Below are 26,638 nucleotides of genomic sequence, written 5' to 3'. Positions count from 1 at the left end.
GGTGGAGTTCACACAGGGCTCAGCCAGTGAAATAAATTGGGAATATTTCCTGTGCTTTGGCAGAAATGTTTGGGAATTTGAGGTGCTGAAGAGCAGCAGGGAGCTGGTCCCCACACAGCAAATGAGGAGCTTTGATGGGGTTCAGGGCACACAAAGAGGGGAAAAAAGGAACTTTTTGAGGTACCAATAAGGAGTTGGGAGAAAAAGTTGGATGTAATTTCATCCCAGGAGTGCCCTTTCCATCACCCCTGTCCTCCTCACCTCTCTCTCCCCTCCATGGCCATGGGGCATTGCCTCCATCTGCCCACTTTGGATTTTTATAGCTACTCAAGATGTGACTTTTCTCTTTCTCTTATGGCTGGGCTGGGAACAAGCCCTGATGTGCCCTGTCAGTTCTGTTCCCTCCTCACCCTCTGCTCTGGGCTGCTGCCCTTGAGTTTATTCCCTTTGGCACCTCCCTGCTGCAGGCACAGCCCCCCAGCCCCTGCTGTGTCTGTGCTCCCGTGGGCTGGGAATGTCCAAGCTGCTCCTTGGCTTGGTGGAAAATCCATTTCCCAGCATTTGGGGCTGGTCCTTTGCATTGAGATTTGGGATTTTTTTGTAGATTTGAGTGGGGTGGGCAGGTTAAACCTGGGGTTAAATGTGCCTCAGCTGCTTCCCAGAAAAAAAGGGAAAATCCCAACCCTCTGAAACTGGGATGCAGCTCCCTGGAGCTCCTTGTGATGTAGAAATTCCAATGAATCTTCTGCAAAAATGGTGTTTAATGTGCCAATATCTCCTCTGGCAACCCCAGGGTTTTGTGATCATGGTGAAATGTTTTGTCCTGGTGGGAATGGGGTGTGATGTTGGAGAGGAGAGGAGGAGCAGGCCAGCACAGGCTGAGTGGGAAGAAGGGAAGGATTCCATCCAGCTGGAGGTGGATTTCTTGAATGAGAGAGGAATCAAGAAAAAGAAAAATAAAAGAAAGCTGTGTCATTTTAAAGTCAATAATTTTCAGCATTAAGAGGCTTTGGTGTTAAATAATTCTCTTTTCAGGCTAGTGGGGAGTAAATTCAGGGTGTCCCTGGTTTGTGCTTTATCCCTGGGTTGGGGAGGGATGGACCTGGCAGTGCACAGGGATGTCCTGAGCTGCTCCCAGCAGCAAAACAGAGGTGAAAACCACCCAAGGAATTCCTTTCCCACCCAGTTCTCCCTGCTGGATGATGCTGAAGGCCCCAAAAGCCCAGAGAATCCAGGCCAGGCCATCGAACCCCACTCCAGAGGCGTGGAAGGAAAATGCTGTGATGCTTCTGGTTGAGTTGAAGGAGTCAGAGACTTTTTGGCAGGATGAAAGCAGGGCTAAGCTGTGAACAGATGAAATGCTTGGTGTGGGTGAAAGGTGGAATGCTGCAAAGCTGGGGGAGTAAAGATCTGTGAGGGCTGTGGTTGAGAAATAATTCTGCAGTGTGTGGCTTGTGGCAATTAAAGGAGCTGCCACCATCAAGGCTGGAAAAACCTTCTGAGATCAAGTCCACCACTAGGCCAAGATCACATCTTTTAAATGCCTGTAGGTATCCTTTAAATAATTTTAAAGCATAAAGGGAGTTATTGTTGATGATATTCTGGGAAAATTCTGATTTTCCTGTGCCTGTTGCAGTGGGAGCTGTAGCATCTGCCCCCTGCTTCCTGGAAAAACTGAGCAAACCACACCAAGCAGGTGGTGCTGAAATCACTCCTTGCTACTGTTTGGCCACCAGACCAGCAGGTTTGGGAGGAATTGAGTTCTTTGTCCAGCTGAGTTTGGCTGGGGGAGAAATTCTCCCTGCCCATGGAGAGGCTGCAGCTGCTGGCACACCTTGCCCAGCCAGGAGCTGCGTTTGGAGCTGAGCTGTGAATAATTGATGGCACTGAAATGCCACCTGGGCTGGTGGCACCGGGCTGGCACATCCAGGGGATTTCAGGTTTCCCACTGGCTCTGTGTGTAAAATGAGCCCTTCCCCTCCCCTTGTGTGGGCTGCCCCCGAATTGAAAACAATTGACCCAAGCTGCAAACCCCATTCCCCCCACACTGATGAATACTGACCCTGACAACATCTCACATTGCTTTTGCTGCTCCTGTCAGCCAGAAATGCTGGAAAATAAAGCAGAAACAACCTGAGGCTGGGCTGGGGTGATTCAGAGCAGCAGGACACCCTTCCCCACTGGCTTTTCCCTCACACTTTTGCTGCAGCCTTATAAACTTCAGATTTTTAAGGCACTACCTCGAATTCAAGCCACCCTCATCCTCCTCTTTCCCCTCTCCTCCTGCAGCTCAATGAGGGAATAATGGTGATTTTCCTCCCCTCCCACCTCCTTGCACTTGGGTGCTTGTGCCTCCTTAAATGTGTTTAATTAGAAAAGGCCTTTGATGGTGCAAAGTGTGGGGTTTTAATTTGGTTTTTTTTGGTAATAATTACTCCTCTCCTTCTGGGCAGAGTGGAAATGAGATTTTCCATGGACACATGGCTGGGATTATTTAAATCCATCCCCTCCACTCGGACCGGTAGAAATTGTTATTAAACGAGGGAATCAGCTGGGAAAATAATTCATCCCCCTGCTTGGAAGTGGTCCAGACACTCTGGGATGATTTATTTTGTCTGAAAACAGCCACTGACTCCTTTTTTTGGGTGGTGAGGGGCAATTGGGGCCTGGAAAGGCATCACTCCCAGCAGCCGAGCCCGTTTAATCCCCAGCCTGGCTGTCACCCCGGGCTGGATTTCCCAATTAAAACCATCAAGCTCCGTGATGAAGCTTTGATGGGCGCTTTTTACATTTATGTGAATGAAGGTGTTTAGTGAGCTCATCCATCACTTTAACTCCGTGAGTTCCCGCCTCCCACTGCTGCTGCTGCTCCCTTTGAATGGAAATAATTTAAAATAACGCTGCCAAAGGGGATGGGGGGGCTGTGTCATCACCAGGGGGTTCTGTCTGTCCCCATGGGTGACACAAACTGGGCTCACCCCCTTCTTCATCCTCACACTCCCCTGGGCTCCTGGGTGGAGGGAAAAAGCCAAACCCTGTGGAGCAGCTGAAGCACAGAAGGTTCTTTTGCATCTCAAAAGGGGATTTTGGCACCTCCAGGAAAAAGCCCAAAGCTTCTGGACGCATTGAGGTTTTTGCAGGCTGTGTTTTGACACATCCCAGCTCAGAGGAGCCCCCAGGCTGATCCCCTTTGTCCAGCCCAGGGTGCAATATGTTCCTGCAGGTGTTTTCCTCTCTCCTTATCCAGGATTAGCACCAGCCTGGAGAGCTGGGGGGGTTTTGGGGATGAATCCACCGTGGGGAGCTGCAGGTCAGTCCTGTGGTGCCCTGGGAGGGAGGATTATCCCTGGGCAGCTCCTGGCCTGGCACAAATGCCCATCTGGAGCCTCTCCTGCATCCCCTCCCTGCTTTCATCAGCAGCTGGCCCCTCCAGTGGGGCTCGTTATCCCAAAGACCATGAGCTGGAGATTTGGGGGAAAAAAAAGCAAAAAATAGCAAAAAAAAAAAAAAGCAAAAGAAAGCATCTGTTGACATAATAATATGGACATAACATGGACAAATCACTGGGGAAGATTTGAAGATTTGTTGTTGTGCTGATCTCTGCAGCAGCGTTCCTGTAACAGTGTCACAAACCCTCATCACTGGGGGGTGCAGAGAGCAGAGAAAAAAAGCAAAATATTGGCATTGTTGGAGCAGAGAAGCCAAACAGGGAGAATCCAGGGAAGGCTTTTTGTGGTTTTCCTGCCTGTCCAACAGAATTGGCAGTGCCTGGGGATGGGGGAGCTGGGCAGTGTTTGCTGCTCAGAGCCCAGGATCACATCCCTGCTCTGTTTGCACCTTTGGGGACAGAGGGAGTTGGCTGTGGGCAGCTCAGGCTGCTCTCCTTGTTTCCCAGATTTTTCCCTTTGTTTGGCTTTGCAGCAATGGCTGCAGTCACTTTCTGCTGCCCCTGGGCTCAGGGAAGGGATTGAAAATGAAATAACTGCACCAGAAACTGTGCCCAGCAGGAACAGCAACCCACAGGGTGCCAGAAATTTCAAACTGAAAAACTCAATTTCAACCTCTGCTGCAGTGACAGAGGAGAGGGATGCCACAAAACCCTCTCATTGGAACAGAAGATGAAAAAGCCACCCCAAAAAAATCCCTTTTTCTATAGAAGGCAGCAGCAGTGGGCCTGGTTGTGCCCTGTTATTCCTCACTGGGGGCAGCTGAGGGGACAATGGTGGCTCTGTTCTGCTCAGTCCCAGTGCTTGGTGTTCATGGGAAGCAGATGCACCCCAGGATTGGAATTCCCAAATCAGGGCTGCCAAATCCCAGGGAGCTTGGGAACAGAGTTTGCTTGGCCAGTGAACACCTGGGTGCTGAAAACCAGGTGAAACAAAGCTTTTTTGGCTTGACAGACATGCAAATTCTGATTTAAAAAAGCTCTTTTGGCTCAATAAATGTACAAATTCTGATTAAAACCTGGCCAAACATCAGGTGAGAGGTTCTTGGCTGCCTCACTGTGTCCATCTCTCCTCCTTTGGCTGCTGCAGCTCCTCCAGCACAAATCCCTGGATGTTCCTCAGGATGCTCTGGAGGAGCTTCCTGACCCCTTGGATGTGGTTGGAGGCTGAAATAAACAGGGCCAGGAGACTTCTTCTCCTTTTTAATGCCTTTATTAAAAGTGATCCAAAAAAAAAAGTGATTAAAAGTGATTTTTGTAACTTTTTCTCACAAAAAAATATTATTGTTCATTTTTGTTCATAACAGAGGCCACCAGCCCCACAGACCTATCCCATGGGTCCCTGTCCCCCAAACCACATCAGGAGTTTCCCTTTGCTCCATCCCTCTTTGCCTTCACTTGGAGCCCAGAGCTGCTGGGATTTTGGTGGGAAGGGCAGGATTTGGGGTCCTGCCAAGGATTTGGGGGAAAAAAGGGGAAAACAGGGGGTGATGGCAGCTGCTGGCTGTGGGAACAACCCCTTGCCAAGGAGGGAGGGGACAGCAGGACCCTGGAGCCGGGCTGGCTCTGGCTCTCATCAGAGCAAGAGGGGACCTCGGCCTAAACTCTTCCAAATGTCATCTGTGCTCCGAGAAAATAAACATTTTAGGGAAAGCCAAGCCCCAGGCACACATTTTGGCAGCTGGTCGCTCCCTAATTGCAGGAAGAGCAGTTGGGAGAGGGGTTTTGGGTTTTTATTTTTTTGTTGTTGTTTTATTTTTTCGGTTTCTGATGAGAAAACTGGGCTGGAGGATCAGAGTTGGAATTTCTCTCCCCACCCCCAAAAATCCTGGGGTTTTCCCTTTTGTATGAATGGAATTCAGCTTATTTCAAGGGACGGGAAACACAAAGAGCCTCTGCTAAGTGTGAACCTCAAACCCTCAGCGAGGGCCTGGATACAGGGAGTTCTCCACGAATTTTTGGGGTTTTTTTTTTGTTGTTGTTTGACAGCACCAGGGGCTGATTTGAGGGCTGGGAGAGGATTTTGGTGAATTGGAGCCGTTGCCTCTCAATTCTGGCTGTTCCTGGGTGTTTCCCCCATCCCAGAACTCCTGAGGCTCTGCAATGGGATGGGGATAATTAACACCAGCCCCGGTTTCCATCGACGTGGCAAAACTCAGTTTGTGGTGAGGGGACAGAGCAGGAGCAGCCACGCTCTGCTCTCATTTTTGGGGTCACATCCAGCCTCTTAATGGGGTCATTCCTTCCAAAAATCAAACAAAGCACCAGCAAAACCAAAGGGAGAGGCTGGAATTAATGGGTTTTAGGGAAATCTCCATCTTGCTTTTCCAGAAAAATGCAGGAATCCTGGCCAGCGCTGCTGTTCTCCATCACATCCCTCTCCCTTTTCTTTTTCCTCCTCTTCTTTCACTTTTTTTACACATGTTGGCAGCCAGTTGGGTGTTTTTATGAGCAAATTATTAGGAATTTCTTTTCCTGTGGCCTCTTCCCTTTGGATACTGAGGGCTGCAGATGGATTTAAAGGTCCTTTTCCTAACCAGCCCTGCTTCCTCTTTTCTTAGTGGGGAATTGCTCATGTAAATCCAGCATTATTTGGGTACTTTTGTATCTCCTCAGTCATAAAATTTCCCTTCCAAGATCCTTTCCAGCCCTTTTTTTCCCCTCCTGTGCTAGAATCTGAAGAAAATGCTGTTTGTTTTATGGCAAACTCTCATTTATTGTAACACAAATCCTTATTTTGGGCCAATTCTCTTCCAGGGAGTCATTTCCAGAAGCAACGAGCCCAGGATGTTTTCCTTTGAATTGCTGATTGCTTTTCTCTGTGCAAATTGCCTCTCCTGCAAAATCCAGGTTCTATCAGCTGCAGCTCCTTATTCCCCTGGAGTGGAGTTTGCTGGGAAAATTCCAGCAATTTCTGTATAAAATCAGAGGTTTGGGAGCAAATTAGATCGTTGGGAGGGTGATATAAATACATTTTATTTTGGGGAGGATGGGATAGGAAAATGGAGCTCTCCAACAGCAGCAGATTTACTTTTTTTTTTTTTCCCCACTAAATTAAATAGAGTTATAATTATAGCAAAGCATTTTGATTGCTCCCAAGTGTTTATTTTTAGCATTTTGTTTAGCAGGAAATAAAAACAAATTGAGAGGGGGGAGGAATGATGGTTCTGAAACAGAGCAAGGAGCTTTCCCTTCCCTCCCCATCCCAACCTGCATGCAAATGAGCTGTATGCAAATGAGCTGTATGCAAATGAGCTGCTAATTGTCCCTGCTGGAGATGTCGATGGGGGGATAACAGAAATCCAATTTCTGAGCAGCTCCTGGCGTTTCATGGGGTCCCTTTGCTGAGGGACACTGAGGGACAGGGGGACAAGGGAGGGACAGGGGGACAAGGGAGGGACAGGGGTGGGTGGCATTTCCATGGGATCATCCTGGGAAAGCCCTCCCAGGTCAGAGAGTCCAGCGTGACCCCAGACACTGCTCTTGGGTGACACTGTGAGGGGACACTGCTCTGTGAGGGGACGCTGTGCTGTGAGGGGACACCGCGCTGTGAGGGGACGCTGCGCTGTGAGGGGACACTGCGCTGTGAGGGGACACTGCTCTGTGGGATGGCGTTTTTGGGTGACATTGTTCTGTGAGGTGACACTGCTCAGTGAGGTGATGTTTTTGGGCGACATGGCTCTGTGTGGTGACACTGCTCTGTTGGGTGACACCTCTCTTGGGTGACTCTGCCCTCTTGGGTGACACTGCTCTGTGAGGTGACCCTGCTCTGTGGGGTTTCACTGCTCTTGGGTGACATTATGAGGTGACATTGCTCTGTGAGGTGACACTTCTCTGCATGGTGACGCTGCTCTGTTGGGTGACACCTCTCTTGGGTGTCCCTGCTCTGTGAGGTGACACTGTGGAGTGTCCCTGCTCTGTGGGGTGACACTGTGGGGTGTCCCTGCTCTGTGAGGTGACACTGTGAGGTGTCCCCTGCTCTGTGGGGTGACATTATGGGGTGTCCCTGCTCTGTGGGATGTCCCTGCTCTATGAGGTGACACTGGGGGCTGTCCCTGCTCTGTGGGGTGTCCCTGCTCTGTGAAGTGACACTGTGAGGTGTCCTTGCTCTGTGAGGTGACATTATGGGGTGTCCCTGCTCTGTGGAGTGTCCCTGCTCTATGAGGTGACACTGTGGGCTGTCCTTGCTCTGTGAGGTGACACTGTGGAGTGTCCCTGCCCTGTGAGGTGACACTGGGGGCTGTCCCTGCTCTATGAGGTGACACTGGGGGCTGTCTCTGCTCTGTGGGCTGTCCCAGCCCTGTGAGGTGACACTGTGGGGTGTCCCTGCTCTATGAGGTGACACTGGGGGCTGTCTCTGCTCTGTCCCTGCTCTCCAGTGTCCCTTTGTCCCACAGCCCGAGGTGGAGCCTTGTGGCTGTGGGAGTGCCCAGCGCTCACCCAGGATAAAATTCCTTCTCCTTGCTGTTGGTACCCAGAGTTCTGGGCTCTGTCCCCACGGAGGGGCTGGTCTGGGGTCCCTGTGGGTCCCTTGCTGCCCACACCATTCCCTGGATCAGAGCTGTCAGCCACAGCTCCTGACTCTGATCCTTCTGCTGGCCAGGGTTTGTGGATGGAGCCCTCCCAGGAGCCCAGAATTCCCTTTTGCCATGCAAACCCCTGGCCTGGAGCTCGGCGTGGAGCCGAGGGAATTGGGGATTTGGGGATTTGGGGATTTGGGGATTTGGGGAGCTGTGAGAGCCCAGAACAGCACAGGAGGTCACTCTGGGGTCCTGCTGCCATAGGGACAATTTTAGCTTTCCCTCCAGGTTTGCTTCAAAATTCCCGAGCTGAATCCAAGGAGCAACCCAAAATGTTTGGGGATATTTTTTTTTTCCAATATGCTCTTTAGAGCTGTGTTTCCCACAGAGCATTCCCAGCAGGCACAATCATTTTATAAACACATTAAAGTTAATTTTGATGCCACATTTCAGGGCCAGGCTGAGCAACCTGCCCTTCCTACCCTCCAAAATCCAGCTCTCTGCAGGAGGAGCAGGCTGGAATTTGGGCAGCACAGGGATGATGTTGTAACAGGGATTTGGGGAGTTTCTGCCATGAAAAGTGCAAACCTTGGCAAAACTGGGAAAGCTCTTGGAACAAGAAGAGAGCACAATAATTAATCCCCACTGGTGCTTTCTTAACAGCAAAGACTTAGGAATTTTTAATGAATTTATTGGTAAGCTCAAAAGGAGCTTTAAAGTTCCATATTTTGAAATTTATGTATTTTAAAAATCCTCTTTACCCTGGGAGTCTCTGAGGAGGGAAATCTTTCCAAGCTGTGGGGAGCAGAGGCTTTAAACTGTGCTGTTTATAAACTTTTTAATAAACCTTGGTGACCACAGAGCTGGGGCAATCCCAGCAGTGCCCACACTGGGTTTGTGTAAAATTCAGAAAAAAAAAAAAATGAGGATGAACCCAAAGGAGGAATTTCCTGGCTCTAAATTTTGGAAAATTTGGCAACTCCCAATTCTGGTCACTCCATTTGGGTGAATTGCAGAATTTTGATTGCTCTTCAATTTCAGTCAATCCACAGCCAATTATTTATTTATTTATTTATTTATTTATTTATTTATTTATCATTAAATCCTCCCATGACTTTGGATGTTCTCAGCCACAGCAGTGCCCTGTCCATGTGGGGCCTCCACAAAGTCCTTGATCTCAGGGATATCCCCTGGCTCCAGGTTAATTTGAGCTCCTTTTATCTCCCAAGAATTCAGTCTTTCAGCACCAGGAGGTGTCCTCAGATCCTGCATTAAGAGGGGTGAAAAAAGAGCATTTCATTCTCATTTCTGTTTTATTCATCCTATTATATGGATATATTTTATAATATATAAATAAAATCTAAAATAATAATATGTAATTATAGAAAATATAAATTAATATAATAAATAAAAATAAATAATATAATATAATATAATATAATATAATATAATATAATATAATATAATATAATATAATATAATATAATATAATATAATATAATATATAAAATAACAACATATAATTATAATATAAATATGCAAATTAACATAATAAATAACAACAAATCAATACAATAAAAATAATACAAATATAAAATAAGTATATAATTATAATATAAACATATAAACGAATATAATAAAAATAAATCTATGCAATATAAATAATATAAAATAATAATAAATAAGTATAATATAAAATAGTACAGGCTATTCAATATACAATATGTTATTATCAAGTCACATTCCCTCTTTCAGCTAAATAATTATGTAATAATTATTTATTATTCAAGACAAATAACCAAGAAAAATGTATTTATTTGTCTTGATTCCTCCTCTGAGGGTGGGGATTCTCAGCCCTTTACTCACAATTCTCACTGATTTTACAGCATTTGTTTTTATTCCATCCTTTCCCAATCTCTACTCCAGTGTTTGACTGCCATCACTTGGAGCAGGGATTTTGAAAAAAGATTTATTGCTGGTCCTTGCTGCCACCATTATTTCAGACAAATCTTTTATCTCAGGATTTTACCTTTCTTTTGTTGCGTTGGATTTTTTTGGGTGGCTCATTACACCCAATAATGTTTCACTGCCATTTTCATCAATACTTTTCCCACCAGGTGTCTCTCCACATTCCCTGCTGGAATTCCTCACTCTCTGGGGCTGCCTCTTCCTTTTCCCTGAGCTGTTCCTTTGCAGGGAATTGGGCTGAACATCCCAATTTTCCTTCAGAGCACGACACAAGTCACGATTTGTGCAGCGCTCGAGAGCAGTGCCATGAATTCAGAGCAGGAGGAAACCCCTTTCTTTTCATTCCCTTTGATCTGAACATCAATATTTCTGTTGATGACAACATTTTCTGATCTGATTCCATGGCACAGAGCTTTTAGCTCAGCGTGAGTGGGGATAAATCAGCATCCTGCCAGTGTGGGAGCTTAGGGAAGGGCTCTATTCCCAATCCTGGTGTTATATTGGGCAAAACCCCAGCTGGGGGGAAGAAAAAAATCAGTGTTTTCCCTATGGAACAGCCTTGTAAAATGTGAGGATGAAACCAAGTGGGTGTAACTGATCCCCCACTAAAGCTCACAGGGATTTGTTTAATGGTTAAGATTTTCCTCCTGGGATTTGGGGCCAATTTTCTGGCAGGGCTGGGAGCTTTTCCAGCTGTTTGTTAACATCAATATCCCTCTCATTTCCATGTTCTGCCTCAGAAGTGCTTGGATGCGATCCTGTTTGGGGTTTGTTTGCTTGGTTCCCCATGACAGGAGGGCAGAGCCTCCCCCAGGAGCAGCCCCCCACTCTGCCCCGGGGGTTCAGGGGTCTTTGTGCTCATCTGCAGGGTGAGAGGGCAGCTTGGGAAGGGAATCAGGCAATCTGTCCCACTGGGGATCTGCTGCATCCCTCTCAGGGGAAAGCATGGAACCCCAGGGAGAAATCCCCTTTTCCTGCCTGGCACAAATCCCATACGTGCTCTGAGGGAAAGGACAAACGTGCAGCAATTCTGAAAGCAGCTGAAAATAGGAAAAAGAAAAAAAAATAGAGCTGTCCTGAAGCTGTCCCCATTCCCCCTTTGTTATCTCCTTAACTTTGCTTATTTAAATCCACACCAGAAATCCCACAGGAAAAAATGGATCAAACCAGGATCAAGCCTGGCTGTCGTGCTGATGAATGGTTATCACTGATTCCCAGGGGTGCTCTGTGCTTGATTTGGGGGTGAGGTGCTGCTTTGGTGCTCAAAGACTGCAAGACAAGAGGGATTTGGGTTTTTTTTGCTGGGTAAATCTTGTTTCTGAGGCATCACCTTGATCCCACGTGGGGCTGCTCCCAAAAATGATGTGGCCGTAGATGTCCAGGAGAAGCAGCTGCCAACACCAGGTTACAGCTCTGGGTGTGAAGTAGCTCTGGATTTAACTGGGACTCAACTCATGGGCATGGATTTTTGGGGTAAAACTCCCCTTTTTTCCCTACTTTGGAATCTGGGCAGTCATCCCTCATGGGCAGCTTGGAAAAACCAGTCCCAGAGCAGCAGCATCACAGAATCCTGCACAGCATCATTCCTGGGCAGCTCAGGAGACACCTGAGGCCACCAGGCTGACACAGCAGGCACAGAGCTGCTTCCACCCCCTCAGGCATCCAGGATAATCCATTAAAAACATCCTCAGCACCTGGTTTGCCAGCAGGGCTTTGCTGGAGTTAAACTGACCTGTGGAACTCCAGCCTAGCTCGTGCTCATGAATCTCTGAGATTGTGAGAATTCATGTATTGATCTGAGGGTTCATGTATTGATCTGAGGGTTAATGTATTGATCTGAGGGTTTTTTGTAGGGTTCATCTCCTCTAGAAAGAACAGGTCTCACACACTGGCCATGACATCAAACCACCCTGCAGGTGTCTGTGCCTCCTTTGCTGAGTTTGGGGTCTCACTTTCCCACCTGTGCAGCTGAGAGGACACAAACGTGTCCTCCTGCTCCAGAGCTTCCCAGTGGGAAATGTCCCACAGCAATTCCTCCTAACCAAGGGCTTCTCACCCTTTTAATGCAGCAGGAGAGGCTCTGAAAAGCCAGGATGGCCTCTTTGTGCCAGGGCTGGTAAAAATGAGCTTTGCACTCCTGCAGGATGGGGTTGGGATGTGGGATCCTCATCAAACAGCCCTGGAATGTCCCCGTGAGCCCCAGCAGCACAGACAGCCCTGCAGAAGAGCTGCTGGAAAAGGGACAGTGCCCTTTTCTGCCCCAGAGATGGGGCAACTGAGAGCTGTTTTAAAAACTTCTATTCCGTTATCAGTCTCATGAGAAGGGCGAGACAATACAGGTGTTAAAATTCATGCCATCACAATCAGAGGCAAACTGTTTTTAAATTACAGTGCATTATAAGTGTTTCTTGGCCTATCATCTTTCTGCTGTGCCATGCCTTGAAGGCAATAATCTAAAACAATCCCTCGTGGATGCCACTACAGTGCATCTTTGATAGTTCTGTCTCTCCAAAGTATCCAGTCTGATTTGCAAGGCCATCTTCTGAAACTTTTCTGTAGCTCCATTTCTCTCTCAACAATGTCTGTCCTATTCCATGGCATTTCTAAGTCAGCATTTCTTATCTCAAGGTTTGCACACTGTGTGGGCCCTGAGAACTCTCCACAAACCCATTTCCCACCCTCCTCCATCCATCCCAGCTGGAATCCTCCAGGAAACCTCTCCATAGCTCCTTGTTGGACAATGCCCTTTTCCTGGCCCAGAGATGGGGCAGCTGAGAGGTGTTTTGAAATCTTTTATTCCATTTTTTAGTTCCATGTGAAGGGTGAGACAATACAGGTGTTATAATTCATGCTATCACAATTAGAAGCTGACTATTTCCTAATTATAATATAATTATAAATTATAATACATTACATAATTATCTAAAAATCAATTTCCCACAACTCCTGTCCTTGCCTGTGGGTTTTCTGTATTTATTTTCTAACTCTGTTGAGGTCAGGATGGAAGGTTCATGTTTGGACTCAGGTGTTTATTATTTCTTATCAGTGAAACAGCTTCACAACCATGAGTTCTTTATGAGCAAGGCACAAAATGGCAAACTATCTCTTGTTATGAGGTCTTCTAAGACTAAACCATCCAATTAAGAAATGACACCTGGATTATTTTCCCTTTTAACCCAATAACTGATCCCTCAAAGCCTGAAGTGTGGATTTTCTGTCCAATTACAAAACACCACCCAAACCCATGAAGAAGAAGGAAGAAGGTGAAGAAGAACAACTTGTCTCTGCTGTAAAACTTCCATCTTGCTTCATATTTATTTCTAAGTTCTAAAACCCCAAACTCTAAGTTTTCCACCCTGTGATGTCACACGGGGGATATCTGGAATAACCAACTGCACACCTGTGATCCCAGTGCTGTCAGTCAGTTCTGGAAGCTTCTCCACACCTCAGGTGCAGTGCAGTGTTCTCTGGTGGGTCTGTGCCTTTCAGCACAGAAAGTTTCACATTTTCACAGCACAGAAAGTTTTAAATTCTCACATCCAGGGTTTCCACACTTCCCTCTCAGCAGCGCTGCCCCCAAGCAGAGCCAGCCCCATCCTCACTTGTCTCTGCTCTAAAACTTCTGTCTTACTTCATTTTTATTTCTATATTGTAAAGCCCCAAACCCTGTGATATTACAGGTGGAAATAACCAACTCCACACCTGTAATCCCGATGCTGTCAATCAGTTCCCAGACTCAAGTTCTCCACCCTGCGATGTTTCAGGGTGGAAATCTGGAATAACCAACTGCACACCTGTGATCCCAGTGCTGTCAGTCAGTTCTGGAAGCTTCTCCACACCTCAGGTGCAGTGCGGTGTTCTCTGGTGGGTCTGTGCCTTTCAGAGAGTTCCAGATTCTCACAGCCAGGCTCCAACGCTTCCCTCTCAGCAGCGCTGTCCCCAGTCAGATCCACCCCTCATTAACCCCTTCCTCGCCTGCCCTGTCTGCAGCTTGAAGGCCGTGCTGATGGGGAAGCCCCAGGACAACACCGTGGACTTGTCGGGGATCCCGCTGACCCTGAAGGACCTGGAGAGGGTCACGTCGTACCTGGAGCACAGCTCGGAGCACATCGACACGGTGGAGCTGTGCTTCACCGAGCTGACGGACGAGATGCTGCTGCAGCTGCTGCCCGCCCTCTGCGGGCTGCCCCGCCTCACCACGCTGGCGCTCAACGGCAACCGGCTGACCAAGGCCATCCTCAGGGACCTCACCGAGACCCTCAAGGACCCCAAGAAGTTCCCCAGCGTCACCTGGATCGATCTGGGCAATAATGTGGATATTTTCTCGCTGCCCCAACCCTTCCTGGTGAGCCTGAAGAGGCGCTGCCCCAAGCAGGGCAATTTGCCGACCATCCTGGAGTTTGGGGAGGGGCAGGTCAGTGATTTGGAGGGGCAGGAGGGGCTGGGGGACAGCCAGGAGGAGCTGAGGGCTGGGCCAGGCCAGGCTGGCAGCACGGACTGGGTGCAGATGGACAGAACAGCCCAGGCTGGGGAGCGCCCTGGCCCAGAGCAGGGGGCAGCCACAGCACAGACATGATGGCCACCAGCCCTTGGGTGGGCACCTTGAGCAAGGATGGCTTCAAACCTCAGAGCTGGGGGGGTTCTGTTCCCACTCCTGGGTGCTCCAGGAGTCCCAGTGCTGCCTTCCCCCTGTGCCACGAACGTCAGTGACTTCCTTCTGGGAGAACACATCAAAGTGATCCCGTGGAGTGTTTGTATTTCCTAACAGCTGGCCAGGTGTTCTGAAGCATTAGTGGTGTGCTGTGCTTTTGGCTCTCTCAGAAATGCATCTCCAAGGGGCTGCAGGACCTCAGAAGGGCAAGAGAGGGGAGCAGGGAGGTGCCCAGGCTGTGCAGGGAAAGGCTCCCTGCCCTCAGTGCTGCATCTCAGCTGCTCCCCACGTGGGATGGACAGACAGCAGCCACCCCAAAGGGACCTGCCTGGGAGAAACCTGCAATCCTTCCCACTCCTGACTTCAGGAATCACTGGTGAGAGCCTGGCTCCTGAGACACAACAAAAACCTGCTCAGACACAAAGCAGAGCTCAAACACCTGCTCCCACACCAACCTGGGGTGTTCATCTCAGTATTGTGAGCCCAGCTCAGAGGGAGAGCTCTGTTTTCCTGGGGCAGGGTTAAATCCCAGCCTGCAGCGTGCCTGGACACCACCCTCACCTCCAGCCTTACCAGAACCAGGCTGGCACCTGTGCCTGCCCAGGATTTACCCAGTAAAACCCAGTTTCCCACCAGCTCTAAAAATTCCTGAGCTTTTAATGGGAGGGACACACAAATCTGGGGTCAGGGCTCAGGAGCATCACTGACACCACGGTACTGAAGGGTTAAAAAAGGTGAAACAAGCCTGGGGTTCCTCCCCTGTCACTGCCACACAGCCAGCTGGGATTCAGAGCCCCAGAAAGCCTTGGGGTCCCTTGGCCATGGCTGCTGCCCCCTGGACCAGAAGTGCTTTGTTCCTAAAAGGTTCCAGTTTTTTCTAAGCCAGGGCTTTGGGTTTATTTTCAGTGGGAAATGGATCAGCCCAGAGCAGCAGGGCTGGAATGGGCACTTTGGCTTTTTGGAAGCAGAATTTCAGTGGATCCCAGAGCTGGGGGAGGGCAGGAAAGTGGGGAAGATTCCTCTCTGTGTTCCAGGAGCAGAGCTGGCTCCCTTGGCAGGGGGAGCCTCTTTGCCCCAAGCCCTTCCCTGAGCAGCTCCCAGCAGAGATTCCAGTTTGGTTTTTTTGGGTGCAAACAGATTTTTGGTCCCATTGGCTCTGTCCATTTTTCCAGAGGGGCTTCAGGCTGCCAGTGGTTGTTTGTCCTCCATTTGCAAGAAGGTAACTTAGGAAAAACTCTGCTACTTTTAATACATTTGGCAACAGTCAGTATGATTTGCATGTATCCAAGCCTTTTTTTCCTTTTTTTTTTTTTTAAATTCTAACTCTTTCCAACAGGCATGAAAAAAACCACAACTTTCCAGTGAATATGGAATATTTCTGTTTGAAATAAAGGAGCTATCCATAAACAAAATAAATGATAATGTTTAATAAAGGCCCAGCGTTGAATTTTGCCTCTGTCCAGGGTGAATGCCCAGGAAAAAGCAGAGGACAGGCAGTGCTGAGAGCTGCTCTGGCTCCTTCAGGGGGCTGAGAAATAAAGAGCTCAGTTTATGGGCTGGATTTATCAGGGTGGGCATAAGCTGGACACAGAAGCATCATAAAAGAATCTTTTAAATTTTAAATATTGCCAAAATAAAATAATGCAGGAGAAGGGAAGGCTGAGAGTGTGGTGGTGCTCCAGAGGGTGTTTATGTCCTGAAGGCAGAAATGCTCTTTATTGCAGCAGGGGCTCTGTCCCAGCAACAAACCGTGGGGCCAAGGAGCTGGGGGAACACAGGGGGATTTAATCAAGAATAAGATTTCTCCTTGCAGAAAAAAAGAAAAAGAAACTGCAGCAATTTCTTCTTTCTACCCAGGTACCTCAGTACTGGGCTCTGCTCCTCAGGCACAGCTCAAGCCCCTCTGCCTGTTTAAATGATTTAAATCACCAACTCCTTGCTGCAAGGTTTTCATTCCCTGCTAAGTGTTTGCACAGGACCCAGGGCCTGAGGAGCTGCCTGGACCCCCCAGTTCACAAATTCCCAAACCAGAGGCACTTTGCCTTTAGAGTGAGCTCTGCATCCTTCATTCCTGCTTTGCTCCATTCCCTCACGGACAAAACCCAGCCAGGAGCTGCTGCTGCTGCCACATCTCCAGCTCAGCCTCCACTGCTGGGAAGCCCATCAGCCATGGGGAAATAATTCCAGTATCTCCAAAGGGAGATCCCCAGCGTGGGCCCTGTGCAGGTGCTGCAGTGCCTGAGCACTCTGTTCCACTGGCCCTGACAATATCCCTGTGCCCAGTGAGGACTGAGCCCTCCTGAGACACAGAAAGAGCTGGAAAGGGATTTTTGTCAATAGATCCGTGTATGCTGGAGGATGCACCAAATTACAGCCATGGAAAAAGAGGGGAAAAAAGCAGAGCTGTTGTGGAGAGTTGGTTCTAAAAGCTTTGGCTCATCAGTGCCTCCCTCACAGTGTGGATTAGCTCAATTATCCACTTAGTGCACTTCAGGATAATGATGATCCTGTGGGCTCAGCACTGAGTGGGTTTGGTTGGGTTTTTTTTAAAGAAAGCAGAGTGAGAAGCTTCCCTTCCCAGCTCATCAACATCAAAACAAGCTCAGGGCTCACTCCACATATAATCAATGTTCCCGGGGCTGCTCTGGGCTGCTGCTTTGGGTCAGAAGCTTTTAGCTGGCCCTACATGAAGGATTCAAGGATTCAAGGGCTGAAAATGGTTGCTGTTAGAATATTAAAACACAATGAGGTCATTTCTTGTCCAGGAGAGGAGGAAAGGGCCACCATAAAATAAATAAAGCATAAAAAGCCTCAGCCTGGCTTGGTTGGTTCTCTCCCCACCGCACCACAGCCCTGCCTGGGCATCAAACAAACCAGTCTGGGGAGATTTATGGGCTCAGCAACAAAAATGTAATTGGAAATCATTCTGTGCAGATTGAGGAGCCCACAGGCAGTGAGGGGAATGGGAACAGCAGGCAGGGAATGAGAGAGGGGTGGGAGAGCCATGGAAGGGCTGGTGCCACGTTCCAGAGAGCTCCTGCACCAAGGCTGGCTGTGTTCTGAAGGTGGTCCCTCATTTAAAATGAGGGTTCCTTTGCCTGAGGATGGCTGGGAGCAGCAAAGAGGGCTGGGAAAGGTCACCCCCGAGCAGGGAGTGTGTGGGAGAGCAGAGGGAGACACAAAAAAGCTGCTGGGGATGTCCAGAAACACAAAATAACTTAGGCCAACAGCACTGCTGCTGCTCAGGGGCAGAAGTCAGCAAATGGCAACCCAAAACTGCCCAAACACCAACCTTTGCCAGAGGAGAGCCAAAAAGTGACCTAAAGGATCAAGGGGACAGCAGGGGAGGCAGCAGTGCCCCTGGCAGAGCCACCACTCTGGGTTATCCCACTAAAACTCTAAAACTGCCTCTGGAGAGGGGCAGGACCCTCCAGGGCTCCCCTGTGCTCCAGCCCCGGCACAGCACAGCAGCTCTGTGAGCTCACACTCAGCACTCAGGGCCTGGAAACACAGAGGCTCCATCAGCTGGGATCTGCCATTGCCAAGGAAACAAATTGACCTCATTAGCAGAATTCACATCTCAAAGCTCGGGAAAAGGGGTAAAAACAACTGACCCAACCTCTGAGGAAAAGTTCCTTGGTGAGCAACAGATGGAATCTCCTCCCACCTCTCTGGTACAGGGGTGTCAGCCTCGATCCCACTTTTCCTGCACTCCAGGGACAGTGGGGTTTTTCTGTGCCTGGGATGATTTCCACCAGCAGCTGTAAGAGCAGAGGAGCTTTCCAGCTCTATGAAATGTCTTTAACAGGAAATTCTGAAGGACAGAGCCACCCCTCCCTGGGCTCTGAGTGCCTCCAGCCTCACTTCCTACAGAGGGCCCAGCTCCAGGCACTTTAACATCAATATTAATTAATTATCATGAATAAATGAAGGGATATCCCCAGGCTGGACAGGACTTGGAACAACCTGGATTATTGTCCCTGCCCACAGCAGAATGCTGGAGTGAACTGGGCTTTAATTCCCCAACCCAAACCATTCTGGGACCTGTTTGTATAAAATGTTAGCACAGGGTTTGTTCTCAGGGAGGAGCACCAGAGCTTTGCTCACTGCAGGAAAGGTGTTTAGGAATAAAGTGTCGTTTCTGTGCCAGCTCCAGCAGCCCATGCTCAGTTACCCCTGAAGGATGGGGAACTGGAGGTGCTTTGTTTGCAGTCCCTTCTGGCACTTCTGGCCATGCATTTTTTATCCCCCTGTATTTATCCCCCCTCTGTAAATACACAGAGACACAGCTGGTTTTACCTTCAGCTCAGCTGATTGTTTTACATAAAACTGAAGAGCTGATTTAATAGAGTCAGTAAAGATGCAACCTGTTCACACAGCCTTTAATTATGTGTGCAGTTTGCTGAGTTTTCTTGGCTCCTAACAGCTTATTGATCCTGTGGCTTCTGGGCCATCCTTTTTCTTTGCTTTTTATTAACTCAGTCTGAGGAGAAAATAAACCTGTGGGCTGGTTTGCATCCAGCAGGTTGGGGTGAGCAATCCCAGCCTGCAGTGAGTGCACGTGGCAGCTCTCAGGGAGCTGTAATTGGAAGGACAAATAGACTGGAGGTTTACAAAAGAGGAGAGAAATATTAATATTTAATTCCCTGCAGGTTTGGTCTGGGCATTTATCACTGGATTTTCGAGGTGTGTGATGTAAAACCACTTCATTCCTGGCTCTCCCTGCCAGCTCTGTCCTTCTCCAGGGTTCCTCTGGCTCTGGGAAAGGCTTTGGGGAGGAGCTTTGTGATCAGGATTTTGCAAGCAGCACTCACAGCCATCCTAAACACAATCTACATAAATAAAACCTCAAAGCATCTTCCTACAGGCCCAAATTTATGGAACAGACATGTAGAGAGTCAGGGATGGATGGAAAATTATGGGATATTGGGCAGTAACAGATGTGGAACCCAGGAATGAGCTTCCCTTGGGCAGCTGCTCCCTGCCTGGTCACTCACTCAGGTGGGAGCTGCAGTTCCAGCTCTTCTAGAAATGAAAACCAAAGCACTGAAAAATCAAATCAATCCCACTCTGGGAGCTGCTGCCCCAGGGCTCTGACCCTGATCCCACTGCTGGGAGTTCTGCATATAGGGAAACAGCAGAAAATCCCAGAGGTGGAAAAGCCTCAAACACACAGAACAGGCTCTCCTTGGGGCTCTGTGCATTTCCATTTCCACACCACTTCCCCAGAGCACAACTTCACCATTCCTTTTTTATTGTTGTTTCATCTTCACTGCACCCACCTGCTTGTTAAATGATCAATTCCAAAGCTCAGCATTTCCCCAAGCTCTGCTTTCCTGCAGGCTCAGAGCTCCCCTCCACCACAGGCACAGAAACAGCAGGGCTGGGGGCTGAAATGCAAATATTGTCCTTTTTTCTGTGCCAGCCCCAGAATGGGCTGAACTGCCAGGGCAGGGGCAGCCACCAGCCCAGAGCTGCCCCCTCACCCTGGTGCCACATCAGTTCTTCATTTTGGTTGGTGATTTTTCAGCCCTGAAACCCTTCTTTAGTCTCAGCTCCAGCCTCTGACCTGTTGCCAGGTGACACCACGTTGTTGCTGTCATCTCCAAAGACCTTTCTGAAGCATAAAAGCAGCACCTTTGAAACCCCTGCCCTTGATGCAGCTCCTGTTTTGCATTTCCAAACAGCCTGGCCCTGACACTGAAGCTTTATTTCACCTCCTCAAGCACAGAGCATCTTCCCCCAAAGCCCAGCAGCAAACAGGGCTGGAATGATTAAATAAATTAAACTCAGAGTGCAGCTACCTTGGTGCAGGGGCTGCCCATCACTGTGCATTTCAAAGCTCCCAGCTCTGAAACAATTCCCATCATCTCCCCAGCAGGAATCCCCTGGATTTCACTCAGCACAAGGAGTTTATTATTTACTGCCATGGATGAAAGGAATGAAATACCTGATTTGACACAGCTCAGGAAAATTGCTTCATCCACTGAGTGACCAAAGGCTCTGCCTGCTGCCAGCAGGGCTCCAGCCCCAGTTCTTATCTGTGCTGAGGTGATGGGGAGCACTGCAGGCTGCTGCAGGATTGTCAGGCACAGATGTGAAACATTTCTATTGGATATTTCAGCTGCTGCTGCATTGAACAGCTCACAGATCACCTCAGCCTAGCACTGCACTTGCTGTCTGATAAGGGCTGATAACCAAATTATCATTGGTGCCACTATTATCTTGACTCAGGTGTTTATTAATGAAGTTTCAGCTATCCAGGAAGATTTGTTATTTTTTATTATGGCTGATAACCTCAGGCTTAGCTGGAAGTTGGTGTTGAATGTGCTGTCAAACCTCAAGCCTATTCCACTGTTCAGTGATAACAGCACCCAACAAACCTTTAGGTGCAGTTTGCAAATGCACAAAACACACAAAAAAACCCCAAGAAAATCAAACCTGGAGTGACTATCTGACAGATCTGGGAAAGCACAATCAAATATCTGGGAAATAAATCAAAATGATAAAGAAAACCAAGGAGAGCCCAGCAGAAAGCCATAGGCAGCTTCAGAAACATCAATCATCATTTGTTTAGAGCAGGGCTGTGCAATGATTTTACCACAAACCATTACAAATAAAAAAAACTGTTATGGAAAAAAAATCCAGGTGTTGACTTGCAAAAACAAACAGGAGCCTAACAAACAAAAATCTTAATTATTGGAGATTAAGCTTTTAACATCTCTATTTGATTAAAACAGCAGGGATTTGAAATCAGCCTGCACTGAGTGATTTCCTCACTTGCATTTTGTTCAGGTTTCAGCTGCACACAGGTGCTGGGCTGGGGGTGTTTATTGACTCAAAATCCACCTGGAGCAGGCACAGCCTGGCAGCTCCTGAGCTGCAGGGGAGGGGAATGAAGGGCAAATCTTGCTTTATTTTTATCAAATAAAAATAAGTTTTAACTCCTCTGGCTCCTCCTCACACTCTGGGGTGGAACCATGAACTTCAAGTTTGCACAGCATCAAACCTCATCAAACGAGCCTTTGCTGGTCCAACACTGAGACACATTAATTAACAGCTAATTAAAGAGTGACATTATCACTGTGTGTGGGATTCTCTACACAGTAATGAAAATTGCAAATCTTATTAGAAACGGGGAAGGAACCAGCAGTAAAACTGAGTTTCCTCAAAGAATCTTCAAGGCTGCAAAAATCTTTTATTTCAAATGCTCTGAGCTTGGTCAGTGCCCCACCTTGTGGGCTGGAGTGTCAGGAGGTGGAGCAGGACAGATGTGACTGAATTAGAGCACAGGAGCAGAAAATGCTCAGAATTCTCTAAATAAGCTCTAAAATAAGTAAGTTCTCTAAATAAGCTCTCCTGGCATGCCCTGAATCAAACCCCACCTGTTCAGCCCTCCCCATGTTCAGCAGGTTTGGGATCAGCTCATAACAGCTGGGCTAAAACTGAATTCAAGCATAAAATTAAGGCACTAAATGACATGAGGTGACAAAGAAGGGGAATGTTTGTCCTGGCAGAGCATTCAATGATGCATTAACCTTGTCCTTCCTCACAGGAACACTGAAATGTGCTCCAGCTCTGGCAGCACAAGGTCAGGGGTGCCAGGAACACCCTGAGCCTGAGAGAGGCCAAAGTCCCCCTGGTTATTTTGAGGTTTTACTCTGAGCAGCTCAGGAGTTGCTGCCTGTGGTGTCTCAGCAATTGTGACAAAGCTTTTGACATCCTTTAGCTGGGAGAAAACAAACCTGGGACACTTTTCTGGCACGACACCAACAGCAGCTCCTCTGTGCCTCACATCTCTGAGAGGGAGTTGGAACATTCACAGCTCCTCCTGCTCTGAGGGGAAAAGAAGTGTCAATATTGAATATTTAGGATTTCTTGCACTCTGCAAAGCTCAGCCACACAGGATATCCCTTCCTCCCTCCTGGTTAAGGAGCTGCAGCTCAAACTGCCTCAGCTGGAACAGCAAGCCAAGAGAGAGCTGCTCTTTACATTGCATTAATAGCTGGCATGTATTAATTACAGTAATTTATGGCTTTGCATCAGTGATGGTTCTCATGCTGCTGCAGACAGGATTGCTTTACAATACTAATCAAGAAATGAGGATGATAACCAGCATTTATGTGAAATGTGAAGCTTGTGATTTACAAGCTGTGGATCCTCTCCTCCTCCTCAATTCCAGCCCCTCAGCCCAGATTTTGGGGATAATCTCCATGTTTTCTCTCAAACACTGATTTGAGATACAGCATTGCCATCTCTCTTATTGCTAAAAGCTGGCACTCAGCCATTCTTTGCTTTGTTGCATATTTTTTCTTTCTGCTTTAATCTTTTCATCTATTTTAGATTTATCCAGGGTTGTTGGCTGCTGTTGAGTGCCAAAGGGATTCCTGCCAACTGTTCTTTTGAAACCTTTAGAAAATCCAAAATAATTGTGTTTTAAAACCAGATTTTTGTCTGCTGTTTATTCCCCAACACTAAGTTTTAAGTGCTCCAAATGTAATCAAAACAGAATGGTTTTATTTCCCTTCCCCTCAAGCACCATGAAATTATCTGTGCTCCCCTGGAAAATCACAGTAAAACACTGAGGACATTTGTTATGTTTGAAAGGCACCATTTTCTAACAGAAATAACATTTTCCATTGATTAATCTCAGCAAAACCCCAGCCTGCTAAAGGATCCCTGCTGAGGAACTTTGGTTTTGATTAGAACAATAAACAAGTGGTGCTAAAATGAAACTCATGAATATTTATCTCTAACAGATACCACCAACTGCACCCTCAATAAACCCAGGTAAATTCAATATTCAAGTTTTCCCAGATCAACTTTGCTCTGTTTTAATGAGAGAATCCCAACATTAGAAAACAAGAACTTTAAAACAAGTTGCAGCAAACCTTCCTTGAGCAAATTAAACAGCTCATTAAACAATTTGCTGATTATTTCTGTTTGCTGAGGGCATGGGGCTGCTTTTACCTCCATGGTCTGCAGGTTCACATTTAAAGGAGGTGGATCTTTGTGGTTTTTGAGAGCTTTAAACCCATTTTTATTCCCACTGTATGAGATAAGAAATATAAACATGTTCTAATACACAAGCTCTTAAAATCAGGGAAAAATAAGTTTGGTTCTTAAAACACTGGGAACAGAATGTAATTTTAAATTTTAATTGAGCAGAGGAGTAACCTGTTCGTCATAGTGCTCAAATCTTTTCAGATGAAGAGCAACTAATTAATTCCAAATGTTTTACCTACTCCACTGCCCAGGCTGAATGTTTTTATTAAGCCCTGGATGTACTACAGTAACAATTCTAGGGAAAAAAAATCCAGATTAATTTACCTGCATGTTGTAGAACCAGATTTCTCTGAAAAACACTGAGCCTGTTTTTCTGAACACAAAAAGAACCTCCTGGAATTCTGCATTTCATGCAATTTACACCTCAGGCAGCACAGCCACCCCTGTCTTTGGAGGGCCAGGGACACTGCCCTGATGCCACACGAGCAGCACCAGCTCACAGCACCTTCCAGCCAGAAAATAAGAATGAAAACCAATTCAGATCTTCACCTGAACTGCACAGGGAAGGCAAAACAACCCCAAACTCTCCCACCTGGAGCTGTGCAGTGATCACTGTGATACCCCCTCAGCAGTGACCACAGGCTCGTGAGGAATTAGTTTAATTATTCATTAATTTGGAAAAAAAGCACCCCCTAAAACCCTCACTGCTGACACCAGGTGGGCAGAAGGCTCAGCACCATCACTTTGGATGTTTGGAGCACTGAAGTGCTGAACCTGCCAGTTCTACTGACATAATTAAGCTAACTGGGAGTTTTGGCCTCCAACACTGGCTTTTAACTCTTTTAAGCATCTCCAAGTTGCCAAGATTCCCCCTAACCCTTGAACTTTGCCTCTGCAGCAGACTTTAAATTTAATTTTTGAGATCAAAATGACAAACAGCTAGCCTGCAAACAAGCTACAGATGCAGCTGCATTTTGCTGCTCTGGCTGTCAGAGCACTGAAGGGCTGATCTGTGCAGTAATTAATTACACTCTTGGTGTCTTGTTTAAACTCTAATTACCACCCTAAACCCCACTGGCATCATCTGCAGTGAAAATTTTGCAATCTTGGTACATCTTCTTCACCTTACAGCACATTATAGGAGTGCCCACTTTCCCTAATGCAGTGAAGTGACCAAACAGTGTTATTTTATTTTTAAAATTATTTTAATGCACATGTAATAAAGCATTTTAACTGTTACCACTTTGTAACAGGCAGAAAAATGTTCTGTCTGCACCAACTCCTCAAGGCCAGGTGCTGTGTTGGAGTCCTTCTGCCTCAGAGATGTTTGCAGCAGCACCACCTGGAACACAGGAGCAGGGTCAGGTAACCAGCCTTAATTATCATTAATGCATTTGTTAATGAGTCAGATATCATCAGAAAACCTTTTGCTCACCACCAGTCAATCTGCCGGTAATTCCAGCAAGTTTGGGTTAGTTTCATCATGTGATATCAGAGGGCAATGACACTTTGTGGCAGGAACAGAGCTTTATCTGTGTCTGCAGTGCACAAACAGCTGCTCTCACACATTTACTGCATTTTTTTGCCTAGAGCTTCATTAATTATACATTTAGAAACAGAAACTCTGCTCTAAACGTATAATTAAGTCTCTTTTTGAGGCTGCAGCCAAAAGCCACCACACTCAGCTGAGAGCACAATGAATATTAAACTCACCCAGCAGATTCTCCTGCTCTGTCCCAGTGCCCTCCACAGGACTTGGGAAGAGCTGTCCCATCAATGGGGGGACATCACCAGCACAGCCCTGCAGGCTCTACCTGAACACATCAGAAAATAAAGATTAGGCTTGAAATTCTAAGGAACACAGACTCAGCTCCTTAGATCCTATAAACTTCATTCTAAATTGACATTTCACCTGGTACAGAGTTCTATGTAGTGCTCTGAAATTCATCACTCACCTTCACATCAGAGCCACCTCTCCCCAGCTGCTCCTGCTCCTGCTGTGTCACAGGCCCAGCTCTGCAGAGAAGTGGGACAGAAGGACAAGGTGAGACGTTTCCAGGGCCAGCAAAGCTGCCTGCTGGCTCTAGAGGGTGAACGTGGAGGTTTGAGCTCCTGTGTGCAGCTGCATTTCAGACCAGAACCAGGGTATCGTCAGTTCTCGCATCTGACGGCACTTCCTATTCAGGGTTATCATCATCAACAGCCGTTCATTAACTCCTCTCATTAATCACTCAAAACACCAGCTTGTATCTTAAACAGTTGTACAATCTCCCCTTCGTGTTATGAAGCATTAACTCTTGTATGTACACAAAATCAATTTTATTGAGTTTCAATTTAACTTAAGATGTATTTTTTACAGATTAATTTTGACTAAAGGAACCCCTTTTAACAACTTCGTACACCCTAATGTAGAAAGAAAAAATTTCACTTACTCTTTACTTCACGACATCTTTCTGCTGTGGGAGTAAAAGCAAGAGAAGTGTTACTAGAACACTTTTTAAGAGTACAAAGTAGGTTTGTGCAGGGAAAAACACGAACAAAACCAGACCCTCAAAACCAACTCTACTTGTGTTTCCACCCGTGTTTACGTTAATACAAATTACTGAAATATTTATATCAAACAAGTATTAGTACCCAAACAGATCTCTAAATAATGCTTAATGAGGAAATTTATATAACTTAAGTAAATTTAAAGTAATTTAAGAGTGCAGCTTACAAGGTAGCATTTACCAATAGGGCAATTTTCAAACTGAAATCGCAAACACCCCAATGCTGTGGGTGTAATTTTAAATTACACAGAAAGGGCCTAGCACGTGGAAAAATAAAACAAAGGACCCAACTGCTGATTTTTATGGCTGTAGCGCCACGAAAATCCATGGACAGCGCCATGCCGAGCACTCCCCACAGCAGCGATTCCTGCACTGCCCTCACGGAGCCCCGGGCAGGCCGTGCCAGCAGCGCTCCCCACACACAGCCCCGGCTCGGCCGAGCCCCGAGCCCTTCTTGACTTACCGGGGACAGGTTTCCGCGGTCCCGGCGGGGTCCCGG

At 47.2% G+C, this 26,638-nt stretch overlaps 1 protein-coding gene and 2 non-coding genes across 4 annotated transcripts in view; 1 reads left to right on the top strand and 2 right to left on the bottom strand.

The window, feature by feature from the left end:
• Window positions 1–25,811, top strand: part of LRRC75A (leucine rich repeat containing 75A) — a 69,768-nt gene extending 43,957 nt beyond the window's left edge. For both annotated transcript variants that reach the window (XM_005493675.4, XM_074557316.1), the window contains exon 4: window positions 13,924–25,811. In XM_005493675.4, coding sequence (XP_005493732.2) covers window positions 13,924–14,509 — 586 coding nt within the window. In that variant the 3' untranslated portion in view covers window positions 14,510–25,811. The remainder of the gene's footprint in view (window positions 1–13,923) is intronic.
• LOC113460094 (small nucleolar RNA SNORD65) lies at window positions 25,004–25,077 on the bottom strand. Its single transcript, XR_003381802.1, has one exon. It is a non-coding gene; the product is annotated as a small nucleolar RNA SNORD65 (small nucleolar RNA).
• LOC113460093 (small nucleolar RNA SNORD49) lies at window positions 25,718–25,791 on the bottom strand. Its single transcript, XR_003381801.1, has one exon. It is a non-coding gene; the product is annotated as a small nucleolar RNA SNORD49 (small nucleolar RNA).
• Window positions 25,812–26,638: the final 827 nt, after the last annotated feature.

This window comes from Zonotrichia albicollis, chromosome 22 (genome assembly GCF_047830755.1).
Source record: "Zonotrichia albicollis isolate bZonAlb1 chromosome 22, bZonAlb1.hap1, whole genome shotgun sequence".
NCBI lineage: Eukaryota > Metazoa > Chordata > Aves > Passeriformes > Passerellidae > Zonotrichia > Zonotrichia albicollis.
The sequence above is the reverse complement of the archived record's forward strand: the minus strand, read 5'-3'. Positions and strand labels throughout refer to the sequence as shown.